The sequence below is a fragment of the Amblyomma americanum genome, chromosome 3 (genome assembly GCF_052857255.1).
Source record: "Amblyomma americanum isolate KBUSLIRL-KWMA chromosome 3, ASM5285725v1, whole genome shotgun sequence".
Lineage (NCBI taxonomy): Eukaryota > Metazoa > Arthropoda > Arachnida > Ixodida > Ixodidae > Amblyomma > Amblyomma americanum.
In genome coordinates, this window is record NC_135499.1 from 226242984 (window position 1) to 226266770 (window position 23787).

General features: G+C 44.9%; 2 protein-coding genes across 8 annotated transcripts; one reads left to right on the forward strand and one right to left on the reverse strand.

The window, feature by feature from the left end:
• The first annotated feature begins 1588 nt into the window (after positions 1 to 1588).
• Positions 1589 to 22663, forward strand: CrebB (Cyclic-AMP response element binding protein B). Of its 7 annotated transcripts, none has more exons than XM_077660337.1 (9): positions 5171 to 5270; positions 7162 to 7286; positions 10421 to 10609; positions 13324 to 13488; positions 15167 to 15247; positions 18762 to 19011; positions 20537 to 20692; positions 21429 to 21603; positions 21690 to 22663. In XM_077660337.1, the coding sequence occupies exons 2-9, from the start codon at positions 7260 to 7262 to the stop codon at positions 21832 to 21834; spliced, it is 1188 nt and encodes a 395-aa protein (XP_077516463.1). In that variant the 5' UTR covers positions 5171 to 5270; positions 7162 to 7259; the 3' UTR covers positions 21835 to 22663. The 7 variants fall into 7 exon arrangements, with proteins under 7 accessions (XP_077516466.1, XP_077516465.1, XP_077516468.1 ...); XM_077660338.1 differs by having other exon boundaries at positions 5194 to 5270; positions 7144 to 7286; XM_077660340.1 differs by lacking the exons at positions 5171 to 5270; positions 7162 to 7286 and adding an exon at positions 1589 to 1713.
• Positions 22664 to 23639, reverse strand: Det (baculoviral IAP repeat containing deterin). The gene has a single exon (XM_077660344.1). It carries the CDS (start codon positions 23395 to 23397, stop codon positions 22924 to 22926), a length of 474 nt encoding a protein of 157 aa, XP_077516470.1. The 5' UTR covers positions 23398 to 23639; the 3' UTR covers positions 22664 to 22923.
• Between the last annotated feature and the right edge of the window lie 148 nt (positions 23640 to 23787).

Below are 23787 nucleotides of genomic sequence, written 5' to 3' on the forward strand. Positions count from 1 at the left end.
GTACCAGGAGCGATTTAATGCTAAAGAGAATTCCTACAACACACTTTGTGTAGTTTATTCATCTCCGAGATTTTCTCTTTCCTCCTGCAATTAGTAGCATATGCTGCATAGTTCACCTGGTAGTGCATGGCTTACACATGAAACCAATTTATCATTGATTTGTTGCATCACTTTTAGCTTCTATTTTAAAGGACCACTCAATTATGTTGCGACTCCCCCCTTCATGAAAGCTGGCCAGTGGGGACCGTTTATTTTTAGTGAGTTGGCAGAAGCATTCCTAAAGCAATTAAAGGATGGCAAGCAAATGAAGGAAATGTTGCAAAGCGCAGAAAAAGCGTTTCAGGAACTCATTAGGCATAACTGTCTGCTTGACATAATGTTACGAAGATGAAGAAGAGGGCAGTGGCACAGACAGAGCACTTGCGCCAGGTCCGAAGCAACAATATGTCTTCCTGAAATGTGTGATGCAGTGTGAAAAGGGAAGAGTCTCCATAAATTCATCTTTTTCTAGTGAACACTACGCTGCACACTACATGCATTGTAATGGTCACTAGAAAAGGATGACTTTAGGAAGCCATTACCAACTTTCCCAACAAAACGCATTAATGAGAGAAGAGCCAACACTGCACTTGACAATAAGCTTCCCTTTGCAATTGTTTTCATGGCCTGCCACAGTGGCACAATGGCTAAGTATTTTGCTGTTGGGTACGTGGCCATAGGACCAAATCATGGCTGCAGCGGCCACATTTCATTAAAGGCGAAATTTGTAACCATTGCCTTTGTTCTGTGCATTATCAGTGCATGTTAAAGAATCTCAGATGGTTGAAATTATCCGAATGTTTTGGGTATGACACCTTTAAGAGCCCGTTTGAAGTGCTGGGATGCTAAACCTCGCATACCATGAACAGCAGTCGCAATTAGCAGATACCATATTTACTCACATATTGGATGCATGCATAATGAATACGCCCCTAGTTTGGATGTCAGAAAGTGCAGTTTCTTTTTCCCTCATATAATGAATGCCCGTCTCCCTTTTAGTGCACAGTCTGCTAATAATGATAGTGAATGCTAGCAAGCAGCCTTTTCTGAATGCCAAAAAACCTATGAAATCATAAATGGCCCAGCTGTCAAATGTCAAGCCTACTATATACACCCCACCCAGCAGGATGAACATGTAGTCGGGCTTTGTGCTAAATGCTATGAGTTGTGCTAGAGTGAACTCTCTTGCTCTTTTTGGACAGAATTATATGCCACAATGCGAGTTGAATAAAGATGTAGCGCTACAAAAGTAAATTACTCAACAGTGGGATGACAATGTGGAGACCAGTATTTATTTGAAATCCTGTTTTTACAAGGTAACTGTATAAGGAAGTGAAGAAAAGATGATGAGGAAAATTGGGCTAGCCTATCTCCGTTTTTGTGTACACTGGTTCTACCCACCTTTCCTACACCTACACCCCCCTTCACTTCACTCTAGCCTCGTTTACATGAACCCGAAAGTGGAAGTGGGGGTCGAGTCAGGGGATCGAGCTGAGCAAGGTCAGCTAAACTCAACGACTGTGCTTACATGAACTTGGTTTCAGCTAGTCGAGACCAGTTCAACTGCAGCGACACCAAGCGCCGAGCAGCGCAGCAGGAGAGGGCAGTGGCAGCCTCCAAGATTGTGGCTCGGCACCGCTGTATCGGAGGCATGACGGCGCAAGCGAAGAACAGGTTCGCATTCATCGTCTTTCCTCCCACTAGCCCGACTCTTCGACACGATCCGGTTTACATGCTATCTGCCTTCGGGATCGAGCGAGTCAACCCACCCGCCTGCAGCGGAGTTGACTGGACTCGCTCCCCCGACTCTGTGGTGTTTACATGAACCCAGTAACCGGTTTTCAACTCAACTCCTCAACTCAACCCCGTCATGTAAATGCCGCTTCTGTCTGCATTTGCTTCTCTGCAAGAAATAATTATAGTTGTCAAAGATGATGCGAGATTTGAGATAAGATATTAATTGTGACATTACTGGCATCATATAATAAGTAAACTCTCTGTTTGAGAAGGTAAAAAAAATTAATATTGTGATTAATTTTGGCAAATTTTAGGTGGAGCTCATTATTTCAAATAAAAACAAATATTTAGCCACAAATATTTATGTCTCAAGAGTGCTATTTTGTTAGGGTTCTAATGCAAAACCCAAACAGTAAATTTTTAGAGGGATGTACAAAATTTCATACAAAGAGTCACAATGGTTGAAAAATGCAGCATCGAAATACTAGAATTTGTCAGATAGACAACCAAGTGATCGTGGAGTCATTTTCTGTTTCAAAGATGCATATGAAGCTAGAAATTCAGAAAAAAAAATTACTGGCGACTAAATCTTTCCACATGAAATGAAATGGTGGTGGATGTGCCGCAAAGCAAACTTTTTCGAGAAATACTGTTTACTCTGTTTTCTAGTTGACACAAAGAAATCGCCTATTTGCAATACAAAAGATACTAAATTCACCAGAAACAAACAAATCCCTGTTAGATGTAGCATACTTTCAGAAAAAGCTGCGAGTTAGCTATGTACACAACTGTATACATAGCATCCCAAAGAGGTTAATGCTTAGTTCCCAGTCACAGGAGCGCAGTCAAATAATCGTGAGCTCTGTTGAAACATCTGAGAAATTTTCGGCTAGAAGATACGCTGTGCATAGCTTGCATTTGCAAATCAACTAAAGACCCACGTATACATGCAGCCATGTGGAAGAGCTTATCTTAGCACCAGAAGTTCATCTTCAACTTGGTAGTGACATAGCCTCAGGCCAAAATATGACACTAGCTATAACTAACCTTTAACTTAAAATAATGTCCTATCAATTGCCCAGTTCTCAGCCGCAAAACTTATATGGAGCATGAGATAAGCCAGTTATTTCTACGGATGAACTTGGAGCCTTGCATTGGATGAATTGAAAAGAATAAAATGAAAAAAAAAATGTGAGGACCCATTTATAGAATGAATTATTGAAATAAATATAATTTCCTTAGCTGTCCCCCTGCAAGCACCCCATTTTTTACTTATTTATTGCTGGTTTAGCTCAATGGCTAATGGTAGGCCCCAATGGAAGTGTGCATTGCTAAAAAAAAAAGCAGTGGCGTTGGCCCAGCTTGCACTCAGCTGCAGTTTTAAGCATTATTAGGGCACCGTCAGGTTATTTTCCATGCATGCTACACATGCAGAGTGTTGCATGGAGTACAAAATGGCTTGACTTTTAACCTTTGCTTTAAAATTTAGTATGCTGCCAAACACGAAAATGCGTTTTTCCCCTCCTTAGGAACATTACATAGCGTGTACAGTTCACTTTTCACACATTCCCAGAGCACGACAAAACATGGCACAGAAGGGAAACCAGCACTAGCTTCACTTAACTCAGCGAGAGAAGCCAAACTGCTTTTCCATGCCATTCAGGCCAGTCGACCTTGGCGATTGAGGAAAGCTTGCTATTTTCTTTTCGTCCTGTCCTGGCAACTGTCCAGCCATCCTATTCCTTGCTGGCATTTCCTTGCAGCTATATCTGTTAGCTTTCATTCATTTTTGCAATGCGAGCCTTGCACTTCAGCAGCAAGCCAGAATACACTGAAAGAAGTGAATTCATTTCACTCAAACATATTTGGTTGATATCCTGGTCTACATAGCTTGGCTGTTTCAATGCTATATACTTGATAATTATGAATATGAAATGTTCACTTTTAACTCAAGTTGCTGCCGATGTGAGAAGCCTTCCAGGTAATGCCTAGAAACTGCTCAACCAACCTTATGTCTGATATGGCTGCAGTTATGAATATACTTAAGATTTTAAACAACTCTTAGCTTCGTGCTATATATTTTTAATGGATGCCTAATTTAAAGGCAAGCTAATAAGCACATAGTGGAGGAGGCAAGTTTACTATATGTCAGTTGACAGACTGCAGGAACTTTCATGCACTCAAGTTGTTCCTTGCGAGGAAACTGTACCACCATAGCATGTGGTCTTTCCCACTCAACAAGACTATTGAGCAAGGTTCACGCTGGCATATATGCACGACACGTATCAAGTGCCTCATTCCTGCCAAAAATATGCTCACAGAGAAGAGAATTAACAATACTGAGCTGAATTGGTTCTGTGAAAAAGAAAACTGACCACCAGGGTCAAGCAACAAGTGTGGCTGAGGTGCAAGGACTGATCACTGTGCACCGGGCATGCGGCCATAAGTTTCGCAAAATTCTTGCGCTCACTCCGGCGCATCGGATGTGGCATAGATTGTACGATTTATAGGGGAAAAAAAAAGATTGAGGAATTTTAAATGTAAAACACCGTATTCTGAAAACCGATTGATGGTCATGAGCGGTTGCGGCCAGGCGCTGTGGAATGCGAGGCGGATTTGTGGAATGCGCGACTCAGTTGTGCGCAATTGTGGGCCCAAGACGCGCCTATCGGGCGCAAGGCAGCTGCCAATCTGGTAGCAACCGTTCGATGCCGATGGCCAATCGATCGCCTAACGTTTTCGCATGCTGTGTGGTTACATGCAGTACCTCGGTTTGCTCGTAAATCGCCGCGCGACATCGTGCGGAAGGCGGCGATATTTTTTTACGTGTGAAGAAGGATATGCAGCTCGGCTGCCCTTTTCAAATCGGAGATTAAACATTTCGACGAAGCATTTCCCCCCTCCCGGAACCATCTGTAGAACGAACGGTAGTTGCACATCCAGCAGCGCACCGCGAGGCACAGCACCGATGCACATGCCTCCCCGGCGCTGTCCACTCCATTTTCAGCCCACGCCCTCAACCTGTACCTTGCCTGCGCACGCGCGGCCATCACTTTCCGAAATAAAAAAGAGTGCTTCGTTCATGGCAGCATCGTTTCTCTCTCAGGGAAGGAGAAAAAAATTCGATTATCTCTCAACTTCATTGTTAAACTTCGCTGACACGTCGAATTATATTAATGCTAGAAATAGTGATTTTTTGCAATGGAAATTATTGTCCTTGTACATGCGTGGCTTGCATGTCGTCATGGCTTGTGAATCATCACAAGCCATCCAATGACGGTGACGCAGAAGATCGTCACGTGTGCGTCGCTTGTGAATCGCCCAATGAGAAGCGGCTTTTGTGACGTAGCGCGCAAGAATACTGGACTCTTAGGCGAGGGTGATGTGGTCCTGCTTTCAGTGACGACGTCGTTGTACTTTGACGTGGTTCCTACGTTTCTGCCAATTTGCCCACTCGGGTTGCGGCAAACTTGGTGACGAGAAATACGTAACTGGTAAGTGCCCTGCGTCGCCCCTTCTTACAATAACAGTCGGGCATGATGTCGGTGGTGCGGTGGTGGCATTTTTCGGTACCCATTTGAGAAATTAGCCGATTTTCGACTGTGGTTTTAGAATACTGTACGGTCGCAGTCTAGCACGGTATCACTGCAAATATGGCAGATTGCCAGGGCTGCAATCTCGCGCTGAATTTAGACGCGTGCGTATACGTTAGGCCTAGGTATGCATCGCGTCTTGTTCGATCGCGGAACTTGTGGTGGCTCGACAGGCGTTATAACGCGCATTCATTTGCGCGCGGTGAATCTTTTTCGCTCGTTAGGAAGCAGCACTTCGCCATGCTCAGTGTTGTGTTGATTGTGTCTGTGGATGTTCGGAATGGTTGCCTGTTGTGTAGACATCGGCTCGTCGCAGGCGATTCAAAGTCGTGCCGCGAAATCTGGTCTTCGGACGTCGTTGGCCATAAAATCTTACCATGGTCGTTTCATTAATCGATTATTTGTGTGATTTGTGGTTGTTGCATCTTTGCGCAGCCCGATCACAAGTGTCTTTTTTTACGCGCAGCCTTTTCAAGGCCGCTGGTCTGCGCATATCGCGAGTAACCGCGCAGCGCTCGTCTGACCTAAGCAGCTAATTTTATTTTTGGAATCGGTTGTGAGGACCTGTGTGCCCTTAGCTGCACAAAGCGATGTTTAAGAATACGACGACGGAAGGTATTGCGCGGCGCTACCGCGCTCGTGATGCCCAGCGGCCTTGAGCCAAATAGTTTTGCAACGTGGCTGCGAGGTCGCTCGGCGCGTAGGCCATTTCGCAGCCTTGCCTTGCGGGTAGAACTTGGATGCGGTTTTCCTTCCACTGTGGACTGCGTTTGTATGTGTGCCCTTGCAGCTGTTATCTTTCACGCCCCTTCAGTGGTAGCGCTTAGCGGATTTTTTTTTTTTTTTGCCTCTGATGCGGCGATAAATCTTGTTGCATTTTCCTCGTCGTAAAACCGGGCTCTAAACAGTTACAAAAACGGTAAGCACCACCGCTCTTTAATATGGTCGCATATGGATGCGTTTCTGCACACGTTCTGCCAACGTGGAGTCGATAATATCGCGTGCGTCATCTCGTGACGTCAGTGTGATTACGTCACACCCTTACGTAAACTGCCGCGCGAGACTACATCGGAAAACCTTGCTGTTGCGGGCATTTTCGCTGTGCGGAATGAGCTGCTCAAGCTGTGTGTCATGAATATTAAACGTTGGTTGGAGAACTGCTGTTTTATTTGCGTCCCGATCGCGGCGCACTTCACACATTTGTGTACATACATGCACATTTTTTTCTGTTGATATGCAGAGCTGTGTCATAGCAGCACTAATAAAATTATGTACTCTGTCACGAAAAAAATAACGTGCTATAGGAAGACATATGTAATTTTCAGCAGCCAAGTGGGACTAAGAAGCCCAGCTTATTCAGTATGAGCTTCTGAAATAAAGGCGGGAGGGTGGTTTGGCATCTTGTAGAGGCAACAGAGCACTGAAATGGTTATGCACTAGAATTTACCCAGTCAGCCTTGCCCAGAGTGACATACTCCACGATCCAAGCATTTGAGCACTTCCATTAGTGTGAAAGTTTCAAATTCTCATGCTCTTGAAGTTGATCCTGCCATGCGATTTGTAAATGGCTTTGGGCTGCTCCCCACACACAAGACCTAATCTGTAAATTATATTTGTCATGAAAGGCCCAAAATTGTTTATTGAGAAAGGAGTTTCTCTGCTAGAGTAAAAGTGCTATTAGAAAGGAGCAGTAATAACTGAATAATGTATGGACAAGCACTTCTGTGGACTAAAAATGGGTGCAGTGATGGGCCCTGTATACGGTTTGTTACAGCTTCGTATTTCAATGCAGAAAGACGCTCTGGCAATCGTAGGTGAGAGCGAGTGGACCCGACTTCGACTTGTACGGGGTGTCCGACACAAACCTTGAAGACTGGACGAAATTGGCACATGAAAATTAATGCCAGTATGGAATTGGTATGCTGTTGCAAATGACATACTAAACTTTTTTTTAGTAACAGTGCCATGCCCTTTCTGTATGTGCATGTGAACCAGCCTTGGGTGTTCAGCACTTGTTTTGGTCATGTCCATGAAGAATGATTTCAAGGGCTAGACATTCTCTCTTCAACTTAATGATCTCACTTCATAGAGCAGGGCACGGCATTTGGAGCAGAAGTTGTAGGTCGTTGGTGCATCATGCAGGGTCTATGTTGATTTTGTGGCTGAATTTGGAAACTTGAGTTACGAGTTGCCTCCTTCATGTTTTTAAGACTTTGGGAGGAACAATGCCTTCCCATACCAAGTTCAAATTGCATCTGAAAAAAAAACAAAACAGATGGCAGTGAGTTGTGCAAAGCATTGGTGTATTGAATTCATTTGGACTCCCACAGTTCTTTGGTATTTAAAAAGGTCTTCATCCTTTCACCCTGAGGTGATCTTTCTAGAAGCAAGCATTGAGGCTTTAAGTTCTCAGCCTGACTAAAGTGAACTTTGCGTACATAAAAATTGGTGGTGCTGTGGCTACTAATTATGCATGGGAGCAGAACTTTCAGGCAGTTAAAAATAAGAGCACCTGAAAAGTGAGGCACTCTTCTTGTGGACAGAAGAGGAATAGGAAGTATGACTGTTCATACTTACCTTTGTAGCACACACGTAGTGGCTTTGGGGGCTTCCTCTTTTCCTGGCACGACCTTGCTAGTCCTCTTGGGCATGAGGTGCCACAGTTTCTTGGGTATGTTCTCAACGGCTGAGCATGGCAGCAGAAAGCTTACTGGACTTATGCCTGGTAGGCTGATCGACATGTAAAACTGTTTTTTTTTTTTTTTTGAGCATGGAGGCTGGTCCACTGCTTTTGTTAGCAGCCTGAAACCATTTGTGGTCCCTTATTGTGATTCCTTTTTTTTTTCATGTCTGTTATTGTAGTCCCTTTGCAGTCCGTAATTTTTACACACTTTTCAGCCATTCTAGTCTGAAACGATTTTACCAGTTTTGAGCACCATGAAAGAAAACAAGGACTATGCAAGAACAACTCATAAAATGGTTATTGGCGTTTCTTTATGTATTCAATTCTTTCAGTGATATTAGGGCAGAGGTGGCGCATTGTGCGCAGTGAGAAAAATGCACGAATTTCAACTGCGGAAAAGCTGGTTGTGTGGTGCCTGACGGCAGACCAGAATGGCCGTGTTGTGTTGTCAGGAGGTGCCCGACAAGGGACTGCAAAGGATTAATGCGTAAAAACATAGATTGATTGCAGCTGGGAGATGAACATTGCCTCTAACAAAGCGATGCCTAACATATTGCACATGTTCAGTATCCTAGTTTTCTGTGGCCTTTCGAAGGCCACTGCATTAAACTCTTTGCTTCATTATACACTGAAACAGGGGGCACCAGGGACATGCTCCTTGAAGTTGGCAACGCATGTTAATCATTGAACTGAAACTGCATTTTGGCCGAGTGGAAACATATGTGCAAAGGAACAACATCAGGGTCTTTATAATGTGATTATTTTCAAATCAAATCTATTCCATTTTTGAATTTCCCACCATGATTCTGGGAAAGACTGAGGGCACAAAGAGAATGGGACGGCAGAAGATGAGATGGTTAGATTACATCACTGATATAATGAAAAAAATTGTATGAACTCCGGGAGACAGTAGAAGACTGGAAGGCCTGGCATACTGTGGTACATGGGTCATGAAGAGTCGGATGCGACTTAACGACTGAACAACAGTAACAAAACGGCGCCGCACCTCGTGTTCACACTTCATTTTTGACTCAAGCCCAGTGCTTGGCTCGGCTTCAGCCAATTCTAAAGGGCCGGAAATTAAAAATGGAATTGATTCAGCAAGGAATTGTTATACCAACCCAGGTTGTTCGACTGTGAAGTGGGCTATTATAGCTTCACCCGATGGAGTGACATGCAATTGAGGTCATTTCATAAAGTTTCATTTGGAACGCTTTTTAAACTTCCTGTTCCTTGAGGCTTTACCACTTGGATATCACCACCTCCAGGATCTCGAATTAAGCCCTTCAGCTGGGTCTTCATTCTCAGTAATAAAAAGCCGCAGGCCACAAAATGAGGGGAAACTTCGTACAAGACTTATTGCACAGTCGACGACAAGAATCTGCATTTGCCCAGTGCCTGTCGAGCCTTCTGAGGTTATGCAGAAATGAATTTTTCCATCATGAGGACTGACGACTCACTCTGAAAACCTTGTTTTTATCCCCAAAAAAGTCGTTGCTGAAAGCAGATGCACTTTTTGCTCTAGTGCTGTTTTTTTTTTATAAAGCTGTGGTTAAGATGAAACTGCGTGCATGCACGTTGTTGATCTTTAATCACCTTTTTTTGGCAATGAGAAGTTCGTTCAGCAATCAGTAAATAAGGCAGTGCACCCAAATAATAAGTCACATAATGAATATACTAATTTATTGAATTGTTACACTTTGTCAGAACAGTTGAAATAGTTCCCCCATGGCATAACATTGCTTTGTTTTTAGTTGGCTCAGCTTTCCCGGTTCACCTACATTTTCATGCTGCCTTTTATGGTATTTGCTATACAGCATGGGCATCAAGAGGTGCCTTTTAAGGCTCAGTGTCTGCTTTCACCCTATAAGCATGGGTTATTGAGGTGTTGACGTGACTGTTGCCAAGATAACAAAAATAGAAACTTTTGAGTACATTTTGCACTAACTCCACCTGTAGGGTTCTTGAAGGCATTTGAGAAGAATGTTGTCATTAAGTGATGAAAGCTCTGAAAAATTTGAGACCCAGCACTGAGCTGGGGTCTGCGCTGCTGAGAAATGCACATTGTGTGCCGACCTTGGCGCATTGCAAAATTCTCTTCAGTCCAGCACCCCTGCTGTCTCTAAGCCGTTGCTAAAATGAGCCATGGCACTGGCCAGTGGCAGCAATATGCTTTTGGTTGTGCCATGTTGAAGCTGAGTCTGGTCATGCTGGAGCTTCTCAAGCATGAGTGGTGAAGTTTGGCTGGCGTTGTCAGCAGAGCTTGGTGGAACCAGGTAGGGGCGGGCGGAAGGGGTTGTGACCGCTGTGGTGGCCGGGCGTGCTGTTGCCGTGGTTGGTGACCACGCTTGCCTGGTCGCCGCTGTAGATGGAAGTGCTGATGGAAGAAGGAGCAACCGTGGTGACCAGCAGTGCGGCGCCTGCCTCACGTGCCACCAACACGACCACGGCAGCACGCTCCAGCCCGGCGCCCAGCGCGGTGGTGGTCTCCTCTGCTCAGGGGCGCACCAACGGCACCGTTGTATTTGCCTCCCCGGCACAGGTCAAGCAGCTCAACGTGAGTTACTTGCTCGCTCTGTGGTGGGGGGGCTGGCCCACAGAGGGCAGCACCACCTTTACTCGTCCACTCAGCCTGCTTCCTGGTTTCAGTCAAGCCTTGACACTTTTATACCCGCACGACTTTTGCATGAGCAAGAAATTGGCCAACTCACAATGCATGCATTTGTGAGCTTTCAAGCACTGAAAATGGCAGAGGCTGTCATATGGCAGTGCACATTGCAATTTGCAACTGAGTTGCCATGCAACTTCTTGTGTCATTGGGGAAATGGGGGAAGCCCGTTGTGATGGTCATTGTTTCACGACAAGAATATGCCCATTTAGGCGTATGTACATTGAGAAACACAGCATGGAGATTGCCTGTTCATTTTAATTTTTCAACAAGGGCTGTATATATGTAAGTTTAATGACTTTAAAATATTGCTTGTATCCCAGTTCCGTAGGGTTTTTGAAGGCTGGAAACATCCACTCTGTATAGTGCAGGGGTGTCTTTAGGCATGCTTTTTCTGTACATGCTGGCATGAGCCACAAGTGGCTTTGAAATGGCCCATCTGGGTGGGATTTGTTGGCCTCCCACAACAATGCATGCACAGATGGCACCCATCTATCATGGAGCATGCAGCTGTCTCAAAAGGTGGTGGCAACTCTTGCAGTGTGCATGCCGTTTCTGACTGTTTAGTTGTGCCGACTGCCTAGATGCTGTAGACCCCACTTGTTTGAGCCACGTACTAAGTCTTTGTGCCTTCAGGTTTGTATAGTGTCCATCCTTTTCCCTTTCTGGCTCTCCATGATGACACCACGCGGTCTGACTATTGGATCATGTGTGACCTTTGTCTCTTCTCTTGCTTTTTTTCTTTCCTTCATCCATGGTTAGGTCGGAGAGCTTGCACGAGGGGCTCCTTTTTTCATCTTAGTTCCTTGCCTGGTTTTAAAACTCGCTGGCACCAGCAAACCTGTGCTCTGTCATAATAAAACTGCAGTAGCGATTGCCCTGAAAAGTGGAACTTGGGTCAGATACTGTTGGTTTTGTTAAAATGCCTGCTTAGTGGTGCTACGGCTTATTTTCTCTGGTTTGCGTGATCTTCATAGGCCTTCGCATGTAAATTTCGGGGATAGTATCGGCATGTTCAGTTGAGCAAAGTAGCCTTAATTTTTGCATGTATTGTGTATAAGCCGTAGTATAGTATGAGATATTCAATTATTAATTGTTGAGTACGTAATTGCATTGCAAGCCAAGGTTTCTGCAGTGTATGCAAAGTATGTGTGTGTGCGCATGCTAACCAGGGAGATGTGGGTCTTTAGAAAGCAGCCAATAACAGTCCGAGGAAAAGGAGGGCATGAGAATTTTATTTAGTTAAGGAAAGTTAGTAATAATTTGAGATAATAGATAGGTAAAAAAAAGATATTGAGAAAATAATTGGGGGAAGGAACTTTTACTTCAAATTAGAGAAGGTAATAGATTGAGCAGTCCTTTAAGATAGTCAATAAATTAACAGCAAGTAGAAAGTAAAGATGTCCCACAGATGGCATGGCATTTTCTGGATTGCATTGTGTTGCCTTTTAATTTAGGTGAAATTCTACTATTTCAAGTACGAGCCGCCGCGGTGGCTGAGTGGTTATGGCGTTCGGCTGCTGGCCCGAAAGATGCGGGTTCGATCCCGGCCGCGGCGGTCGAATTTCGATGAAGGCGGAATTCTAGAGGGCCGTGTACTGTGCGATGTCAGTGCACGTTAAAGAATCCCAGGTGGTCGAAATTCCCAGAGCCCTTCACTACGCCGTCTCTCATAGCCTTAGTCGCTTTGGGACGTTAAACCCCCATAAACTAAACTATTACAAGTACCTTTCAATTCTGAGTGCAGGTGCTTACATGAGTAAATGGAACACACTGTTCTTTCTGTTCCTAGCAGAAAGCAAAATTTATTGTGTGCTGATGAGAAACTGCAGCAGCTATCATGACCAGCCTGCACATGCTATAACTCAATCTCCATTAGGTGATGCTTAAATAGGGATGGTGGTGTGCCCTGTTAACTTCTATCATCACTTGTACCTTCCTCTACAGCTGAATTGTTTTATTTGTTGTGTGTGTGTGTGCAATATTATCTGGAGCCGTATTAACATTACTTGTGAAAGGCTTTTTAATGTCAAGTCCTTTACTATCAGAAACAGCTTGATAGCTGCACTGTAATTATTTAAAGCTTGCAGCTACTTGCTTTCTTTGATGTCTGCTTTTTCACTACCCATCAGCGATGAAAAGTTGAGCAGGCCAGCTCGGCTGTCCTGCTAAAGCCACCAAGTACTTCTGTTCTGTTTGTCAGAGGACGAATGTGCTAAGGGATTGTTCAACAAGTGAAAAAGCATTTTGCAGCATTTGGGGTGGCATGTGCAGTGTTTCCTTTCTGTACATGATAGCAACACTGAACTGTATGAAATTTAAAGATTAGAGAGAGGGTGAGTTTACTGAACTGCCATAGCCACTGTCCAAGTCTTGCGGGGTAAAGTGTGCTTTGAAGATTTTTTTTTCCCTGTCATTAGAAAATGTGCTAGTGCATGGCAGTGGCTGGATGCAAATACTGGGCGACAGTAACGTACAGGAGTAGCACCACTAATTTGAGAAAATTGGTGCAGCAGGATGGGCATGCCATCAGCCCATGGGTGCAGAGCTGAGGGCTTTTGACCGGTTGGCCCATGTCATGTGTCTCGTTGTTTCTCATGCAGGTTGTCCCCTCAGCCACAACGCAGGCCCTGGCAGTACAGCAGCCGGGTGGAGGTGTGTCCATAGTACACGTGTCCATCCCCAACCAACCCATGCACGTGCAGTCAGTAATTCAGCCCAACCAGCAGTCGGTGATCCAGGCCGCTGGAGGGGCTGCCCTGCAGACGGTGAGCATGCTCTCTTGTCTCAACCACTCTCTTGGGGTCACTCTTTGCGGCCCAGGTATGCATGTGTGCCCACTGGAGGCACAGCTGTCCCCATTGTGTGCGACTGTTCTGTTTCTGTGGGGACTGTGTGTGCACAAGCGTTCCTTGAGAATGACTGTGGTGTCCTTTTGCTAAATGTGCCGGCAAATCAGGCATTGACCCTTTTTGGGCAAATGTTTGGGAAGTACCATTTTTTGTAGCTAACATCATTGGATCACAGACAGGCGTAGTGCATAGCTTTCTGAGGTTTACAGAAACTAGGCAGGTAGTACTTTCTAATGGATGACTGTACTGTCACTGGTGTTGACAGAAGTTAATTGTGGCAACTGTGAATGTCAAGAGGGTGCAGTCGGGCCCTAGACAGATAGCAGGAAATTAATCTCATTCTTGAAGTGCGAGTGTCTCCTTTGTGCTGTGTGTATATCTGCCTGTTTTGTTACATCTTGAGTTTTGGCTTACTCGTGTCATGTGTAGCGGACTCCTATACATTGACTGTACATATGCTCTAACACGATAATCAGCTTTTCCCATCTTCACTCTTTTTTTCTTTTGTGGATTTCTAGCCTATAATGGTGCACATGCTGTAATGTTCTCTTTAGTAAACTTAGCTGCCCTGGTGTTGCATCATAATTACAATTTTCATAACTTATTAGTGCTGCTAGAAGTATGAATGTCCATGAATTTCATGTAGTGCACTGACATTTTGCAAAAAGGCCTGGACGAAGGTGCTGCTAATTTTTGTTTGTGGTCATTTGTTTCTCCTATCATAGCTGACTCATCCCGTGGACTGAGTGCACTGTGACCTTAGCCATTTGTTTTCCATGAGGGCTGTGGTTATTCATTTATTTCAAGCGCACACTGGTTCTATACTGCCCCTCTTTTTCTTTAAATTTTGCAATGCATTTTTCATTGCTGTAAGCATCGCGTCTGCAAAGCCTGTTTCATAGCTTGAGCTGTCTGTACCTTCTGTACACAGGCCACCTTCACATCATGATCAATTTGCTTGCACCTTTTTTGGTGTGCACTTTCTGAAACTAGTTTTCAGGCCTTTAAGCCAGCCAGCTGATAACATACATGATAGCTTTAGGAACTTGAAGGAACAGTCCAAGGGTGGGTTTTATCATGTGAATGTTCGGTAACCTTTGTATACAACCCGCCACCCTAGTGCACTGCAGCAAAAGAACCATTTTTCAGTGGCATTATATCAGAGAAATTGCTATGGCATCTGCTCCATATTTCGTTCCATTTTATTTCGACACATATCGCTGGGTTCTCCTTGCTACCTAAGTTGTAGTGCTAGCTTGTGTTTGGCCATGTACGCTTCTGCCTTATCAGGAGGGCTTGAGGCTTGTTTCAGTCGACAGTCGCACAAGATGGTTGTACATTTGCCGAACGCAACTATGTCTAAAGGTGCAGGATCTGCACACTTTCAAGGTAGTCATCTGAAAGCAGGCAGGCCTCTGTCGGGAACTCGCTTACTGTGTCTGCATCAGGGTAAGATAGGTTCGAGTGAGACAGCAGTCTTCTTTTTGTAGAACTATGAAGTAGTGTAGAGTGTTGGGGTTGCCATTGCTGCTGCTGCCGCCACTGCTCTTGCTCCAAGTGGGGCCCCCCTTTTTTTCTGCTTGCTTCTTTCCAGTTGGGCAAGAATGTCATTTTGGTAAATAAGGGCTCAGTGATCCACAGTGCCGACGGTGATGCTGGCGTCCACCCCGTCCAGGTAACACCGCCTGGACTTGCAGATGCACTTCTGTCGAGCTTACACTGCTGGGAGCTTTTCTCCTGCCTGCGCTGCGCACCACTCCTTCAGTTCTCTTTCAGTTTCTCTCTTACTTTTTCTGTTTTTCTTTTTTGCTCGTGCGAGCATTGTGTGAGGGCTTAAGTGCAAGCTTGACTGAGTGGTGGCCCTTATGCTATTGCCTGCCTGCAACATGCTTTGTGAACAGTTTTTCCTTCTAGGCGGTTCATTTGATTTTCTTGCTGTGGCTCTTTCAAGCTATGCCGATTTGTTATACTGTGAAGGAAACTTAATATTTAGCTGTAAAGAATGTGGCTCTCTAAACATTAAATTCTTCGTCTTGGTTGCGTGACCACCTGGGCCTCAGTTGATCATGAAGTCTGGCACACAAAATGGCAGACAGTTTGGCCCTTGTTCTTGGTCAGTTAGAACCCGCATATGTGCCATTGATTCAGATGAATGGTGACCGTAGACGTGAGTCATCTTTTGGGCTGTTGCCAGCCAGAGCATTCAGAGTTTATTGTAAACTGTGTAAATGCAAAAAGAAAGCTTCCTTAAAAAGCTGGTCTACATGCAGAGAGACATTTTTGTTTTCAATGAGTGAGCTTTGGCCTTTATTGGGGCCAGACTAAGACAGCCTACAGTTTGAGGGAGAAATAGATTTTGTGAGCAACAGCACTTCCATGTTGAGTGGTATGTTCATACTGCGTAATTGGCTAGTCGAGCATTTTATGCCCAGTGCAGAAGGGAAATGACACGCCTGTCTTCTGTTTAGCAAAATCTGTCTTGAATACAGAAAGAGGCATTGTGTAACTGCTTTACCTGATTCGCTTGCCTGCAATAGCAGGCAGTGATGATATGCTTGGCAGTTTAAAGTGAGGATGCAAAATTGTACAGCAGTACATGTATGACTGAGTGGAAAGTGGTAGTGTAAATCATGTGACTTCTAATCGAGTGTGTAGCAACATCAGGATGTGTAGTAGAAAAAAAAAGATCAAGAAAGGAGCAAAAAATAAGTGCAAGTTGAAATTTATCCTCATTGTTAAGCGGGATGATTCTCTTAGCCACATCCTATGTGACAAAACTGGTAGACACTTCATCATCACAGTGCTGTATTCTTTCCAAAAGGAGGCAGGCTACCACATTGTGTGTGTGTATAGAAAAAGTTTCATGATAGGAGCTTCCTTACAATCAGCTGTTGGCTGCTGGGTTTTACTTTTCACTCCTGTTTAACATTGTTGATAATCGTTTTCTTGAACTGGTTGAAATCTGTTAGCATCCAGATAGATGCCTTTCCTTTAGCAGAGTTAGTAGCAAAAAGTTCTGTTCTTCTAGAGATGTATTGGAGCACAAAAATTTGGTATATCTGTTGTTAGAGCTCAGGCACACATTATGTTGTGCAGTTGCGGACAATGTTTGTATTGGCTTTAGGATGCCTGCCCCCCTATTCTGCCCCCACCATTTTGAAAGAGCAAGGACCAAAATTGGTATCTTGGCCAGCTTGGAGCGAGCACCTTGACCTTAACACAAGTAGCTTGAACTATATCTGTTTCTTGTTTGAATAGCTATACATGCACCAGTTAATGTATTAAGTGGGAGGTGTTGACTAGTGACATGTTGAGTGCTTTCCAGTAGCACCTCTGGCTCCTCAGGTTTGACAGGTTGTGGACCTATTAGGGCACCTAAAGATACGGGCTCTTTATGAGAAGTGGAATGCTTCGTGTGCTTAAGCATGCGAAGACATAGGCTTTATGCAGGTTGTTTATTTTGCCATGATTAGTACTGCATGAGTGCCATGTCTTGCATGTATATTTTCGCTTCATGTTTCAAGCATGCGTGTCAATGTGTGTGTGTGTGTGTGTGGCTAACAATACTAACCATTGTGTGCATAGCATGGGAGAATGGACTTCATGCCGTGCTCATCCCATGTTTGGGCATTTTGATGAGGCTGAAACAAGCTGGCTCGAGTGCTTGACCCATTGTACTCTTTACGTGAAAAGTTAAACTATTGTTTTCATCATATGCGTAGCATCACTTCCTTTCAACTATGCTGCAGTTGTTTTCACTGTGAATGTTTTCCATGGGTGTTACATTTTCTTAAGTTCTTCTTGCATACAGAGTGCACAGTTTTAGATTATGTGAATATAAATCCTACAGGTGCACACTTAGTGGAACCTGCTTTTGATCAAGCCATGTTTGATTAAATTGAACAACTGTTGCTTTTATGTTTATCCTGGGTCACATTGTCGATTGCGGTGAATTGGCTCCCAACCCATGTATGGGTCTTGTTAGGCTTAGGCAGTTAGATTTTGTGGTTTCGGAACTTTTTCCCTGCAGTCTGCTCTTGTGATAATCATTTCCTGGAAACAGACACATACAGACAATAAAGGGTGTGGCTAATAGAGTGACGGTAGGCTTGTGGAAACAAAACGCCTTGTTTCTGTGCTTGCTCTGCATTTATTTTGAATGCAAAAAAATTACAGACGAAGAGCTTGTTTGTAAGGTTTGAAGTGCTGTTTAAGTGAGGTATGCTAGAGCATCATTAAAGGTCATGATAGCAGGACAGCCATCTGATACCTCAAAATGCCTAGTGGGTCAGATGTAACTTGTAGTGAAGCCTGCACTTCAGTAGAAAGTCTTGATATGTATGAGGGAGAGACAGGTGCATTTACTGTTTGTTCTGTTTTGTTTTGGCCTTTACACCAAAATTTCTAAAGGGTAGCAATGATAGTTTGGGGAGAAAGAACATGGGATCAGAGTCATGGTCCGCATAACTGACTGTGGCAAGTCAGATGTAGGTTATTGAGTGTATGTAGGAATGAGCATGCCTGCACTGTACAGTGCTTAAGCCTAAGCAGGTGCAGTGCAGCATGAGCATGGCATTGTGTTGTGGAATCAGTATGCTGCACGCAGGGGCCACATGTTGCATGCAAAGCCAGGGCAGGTTTATATTAAAAAGCTTTATTATTGAGCTCGGGACAGGTTTGACCCTGATTTGCATTGGCTGCATTTTTATAGAAACAGAATGTAAAATTTTACACGGAGCTTTACATAGTGAATTGACAATTATTTTTGCCTGCCAATTGCTGCACGTGCTTAAATTTTTTATAAGCAAAAGATATTAAGCACCTGCTGACTTTGCATCCTAATAATTCTTAATGTGAATTAATGGAAGTATCATTTGAATGGTCACTTGCCTTGTCTGTTCATCTTTGGTTCCTAAGAGGCCGACTATGTAACTAGCCCTTATTCATGGCGTCACAGTGCAGATACAAGCTTTGGTGCCTTTTATCTGTTCAGTTTTTGAGTAATAACCAAGTTAGAGGGTTTACATGGGTAGTGTGCTTGGCGATGTACTACTGTATGCATAGTGGGCTGTCACCTGTAGCAGCATTTTGCTGCTCAGTTGAGCTAGAAGCCTTCGTGTTTTTAACATACATTGGCTTGAGCTGGACTGGCCGAGGTCCCTATGTAAGCATCCTGTTCATCTTCACAGTTGATTCCTGCGAGCAAACTGGATGCCTCAGGGGAGACAGCTGTGCTCACGGCAGAAGACGACTCCAAAAAGCGTCGAGAAATACTGGCCAGGCGGCCATCATATCGCAAGATTCTCAACGAGCTGTCATCCACCGAGGCACAGGGTGCCGTAGCGTCACTCGCGGCTGAATCCAAAGAGGAGGAAGACGACCCAGACACCATCACGGTGGCAGGCGCCCAGTACCACACTGCCGCTGGGCTGCTCAAAGGTAGGCAACCTCTGTGAGGGCTGCCTAGCGAAATTTAGTGCCTTGACATTTTGGGGGCTTACTTTGCAGTTTACAACAGCCAAATGAGCATGCATGCAGACCCACTTTAAAGTGCTCATGACCATCCATACTCTGGCAAGCATCATTGGCATCTAAAACTTTACTAAAAGACTGAGTGAAAGCTGTTGCAGTCAAGCAATTCTGCCAGGCTTGCTGACATGCACCTATCGTCTCGAGAAAGTGCATTGTAGTGTGTCATTTTATGTGTGAAACGCAGTTATCAGAAGTGGATGCATGCCAGAATCGAGCCCAGATATATCAAGCGTGGACATAGAGAATTATTATTTATCTCAAACAGCCAAACATCCCTTGAAAATTGTATGCAAAAGTAGAGCACTATTGTTCGTGTTTATTGAACCTGTGTTCAGAGGAACATTTGATCTATCAGAACAACATGCTACAGCACTTCCAGTGGTGCTTCTGCTACAGGCACTCTTCGACCACTTTTTGTGTGGGGAGATGGGTTGGCTGCACGGTATTGGGCACCTACTGATGATGCTAATGCCATGATGATGTGCACAGGGAGTGTGCTTGAGGGTGGCCTTCGATCTGTTGTAGTCATTTTCCGTGCCGCATAGCTATCATGCACTGAAACCAACCTAATACCCCTGCCTCAAAGGCATGAGGTGTTACATGGGAAAGTTAATGGACGTTTCGTTAAAGGGAGCTTTTTACTATAGAAGCACGGTGATCTTCCTCAGCGAGCTAAAGGAGCACTCCCCACGGTGAGAAACATTAAACGTCCATGTATTTAACAATATGTTCGAGTACAATAAATAGTAATGGCAGTCGAGTCGTTTCGCTTTTTATGACGACCATATACTCCCTACAGAGCTACCTCAGTCCTCTCTGTGAGGCATCATTTTCGCACAGGTCAGCAGTTACAACATTCTGCCTGATTCTGCGAACTACAAACCTCCACAATCTGCTTATGTGGATGGTCGAAAACGATGAAATTTGGTGCAATGCCACCTGCAGGCACTGCCGAATACTGGGCATGAAGAAAAAAAACAAGTGAAGCGGTCCATGGTGGCTGGGATAAATGCGAACATGGTTACACTTAATAAAAGCATGTCGTTTTTACAGATTGTGCTACCAAGCTGCCACCTAGGTTTTTCGAAAATATATTGTGCACACAAAAATAATTAACATGGAAATAAAAATGCTAACTGCACTAAAAAATTCAGTCTCAAGCATACAAACAAAACCAAAAGTCAATACCTGATGTGCAACGTGGCCTGCTTGTGGGAAAAATGACCCAAGGCTAGTGCTTGTGCTGTAAAAGTGCAAGCCGTTGACAGATGGCTGTGGGGAGGTGGTTCATCGGCAATGGTACTTGTGAAATGTGAGAAATAATACTTGGCTCTGAATATTGTGGTACGTACTATGCTGAATGGAGCTCACAAGACAGCAGATGGATGTGAAAAAGTGCAGGGCATTGTCATGTGGGTGGTTTTCCTTGCAGTGGTACCAGCCTCGGCCATTCAGCTGGCAGCCGTGACGCAAGAGGGCAGCCTGCAGGGCCTCCAGACGCTGACCATGACCAATGCCGGCTCGGGCACAGCTGCTGGCACCATTGTCCAGTATGCCCAGGGGCAGGACGGGCAGTTCTTTGTGCCAGGTCCGGACCTGCTTATTTTCATTTTTTTTGCACACCCACTGCTTGCACTTCGATTGTTGCACATGCGGACACAGACAAATAATCGGGAACTACGAGGATAAAATTAGCATTTATGAAGATGTAGAAACTTATGCAAGATGGTGGTTAACCTCTTTTCGAAGTCTTGCACTTAGCAGGAAAATCAAAAGGTTTCTGTATGCTGCAGAATTGAAGGTGTCATTAGGAGCTAGAATTTTCTGAATATCATTAGCATGTTAATTGTTTTGATTAAGATGAAGTGACGAGATGTGCTGTCTCAACCTTATGTTCACGCAACTGCTAGTTTGCCCTGTGTACACACTGCCACACACAAATCAGCACAGATGAGGAGCCATTTGGCCCGCACTGCAATGACACCACAATGTGACTTTAGCGAAAGTTTTGGTGAAGTTGCAATTATTCACCCAAGAAATAACCATTACACCACACGAGTACCCAGATTTTGGTGTATTGTTATTCTTTAAAAGCATTTTGTCTGGGATCAAATCTGTTTTCAATGCCTGCAATGTTTCTTTTTTTTATCTGAGCATGCCAAACATGTGTTCTTGTTCAGCACCTTACCAGGGCTTAGTAGGTGGCATGTTGAAATGTGTGCTGTGGAGTTTTAATGACTTCTTTTATAGTACTTTTAATGCGAATGACAAGCTGCTGGCTATGGTAGCAACCAGTGGTTGATTGGGTAGATGTTTTATTGCAGTGACGGTATCTGCGGCTGACCTGCAAGCGTACCAGATCAGGACGACGGGCACGGGCGGCTCGTCACAGGCGCTGGCACAGAGTGTGGTCATGGCACCTGCAGCCAGCCTGCAGACTCAGCAGTCGCTTGCAGAGGAGGCATCCCGCAAGCGTGAGCTACGCTTGCTCAAGAACAGGTATTTTTGGCAAGACTGAAGCTTGCAAGCTGCCTGGCAGAGGCTGCAGGGAGGTATCATGTGCTGACAGGTTGTGCTTATTGCAGGGACGCAGCCAAGGAGTGCCGGCGGAAGAAAAAGGAGTACATAAAGTGCCTGGAAAACAGGGTCGCCGTTCTGGAGAACCAAAACAAGGCACTCATTGACGAGCTGAAGTCACTCAAAGAGCTCTACTGTCAGAAGAATGAATGAAGTGCATCTCATCGGGACAGCTGCTTCATCCAGTCTTTGTGTGCACAGTTGCAGGAGTGACTCTTGTTGAAGTGTGCAGCCCTGTGCCGTTGAAGAGGCAGGCTGTCGCTTGTTGGTTTAGCTTTGTGTACCAGGACCAGTTCTCAGGGCCGTTAATTGTTTTGCCCAGCGAGTTGGTTCAGGGGGTTACGTGTGGTACCATGATTTTCATCACCTTTCCTTTCGGTGTTCATTAGCCGTGTGCGGTTCCAAGAGGCTGCACTCATCCCATTACCACTATGAATATGTACATAACATCACATTTGGATATGTGTCAGTATGTCAGTCTTTGGGGGGCAGCAAGGAAGAAAAAAAATGTGACAATAGCACATTTTTCATATGCTACAATGTTTCAGCCCTTCTAGCTGTGGGCTGAGAGGAGATAACATTACCCCATTGTGTTTGCTGCATGCTGACAGCATCCGGAGTCATCACATACTGTAAATATGTATTTTATTGTCACCAAATGAATTTTTTTGTTCATGCTGCAGAGATGACCTGACATTTTTTTAAAGTTTAGCTGTGGCCTGGCCATGTGCGATTCGTCAACAGGCCCTTCAAGTCTTTTGTTTATGATGGAGAGGAGCAAATGCATTCTCAAGTATTTTGTTATGTTGTGTAAAGACTGCATTTTAAGAAATCTGCACATTGTTTATCTTGTTTGTGTCCCCAAAATTATTGCCGTGAGATGTACATTTGCTTTCTGTTATAAGATCTCAGTTGTTGAGCTGTGCCTTGATCTATTTTGTAACCCAGCAAACAATAAAAAAAAAAGGGTTCAACACAAGAATGACCTGTTGGCAACACATTTATTGGTGACACCAAAGGCTACTTCATAACACAAAGGTGAGATCCGAAAGCACTGAATAGCATGCAAGTCGCATCGGCGCCACCTAAATTCGCAGCGCAGCATACAACGGCTGACGATGCAAAAGCGCCATTTGCTTGGCTCGCCAGTAAGTGCACGTTATACGGAGCACGGACCCATAACGCCGGGTAAAAGATTAGGAAAAAATGCGTGGATTTGCGGATGGGGCGACGAAATCGTGGTCAACGCATCTTCCTACGCACCTTGCCCAGTTCGTAGGTGACCTTGCGCACAGCCTCTGCGACTTCCGTTTGGTGCAGCTCCACGAACTTGTTGGCTCTGTTCTTGGTGCGGGCCTTCTCGAGGTGCATGTAGTCGACGGCAGTCATTTCCCGGGCCTTCTTGCCCAAGCGAACAAATTCGCAGTTAACGGAGCGCGAGTGCTCCTTGGACGGGTCGTCGCTCGGATCCCAGCCGTCGAGCTCCTTGAAGCAGACGTAACAGCGAGCAAGGTCGGGCTCGTTCTCTGTAGGACAATAGTAGAAGCCCGCTTCAGCCATGCGCTCGGGCGTGCACATGCAGTCGCCCGTCAGCGGCCACTGATCGAAGGAAGCCAGGCGATTCTCGACAGAGTGCATGTCTTTGTCCGTTTGAAATATCAGCACGGCTTGAAGGGACAAGTCGACGGGCGGCTTCGATTTTGACGACCCGGTCATGGCGTCCACTGAACGGCGCCGACTGACGGGAGTGGGACCAACCTGTTCTTGGCACAGATCAAATGCAGCACCACTTTCCGAACGACGGCTGCCTGGAAACCGTCGAACGTGTACAATAACACATATAACCAAAAAATGTAATGCAACAGAGTAACGCCGCTATATAGCCGCGATAACCGCAATTTCAATTTGAAAATTTCAAATAGGACCCGCCGAATGGCGAGCGCGCGAACGTTTTGTGACTGGTGCTACTCCCTAGTGGACGCGTTTAGCATACACCATCAAAAGTGGCAAGCAGTTCTACCCGTTTTGCCATATAACTAGCGCCGAAAAAAGAAAACAGACCGCCAAAATGCGTTCAGATCAAATCTGTGCAAAGCAAATAGAATA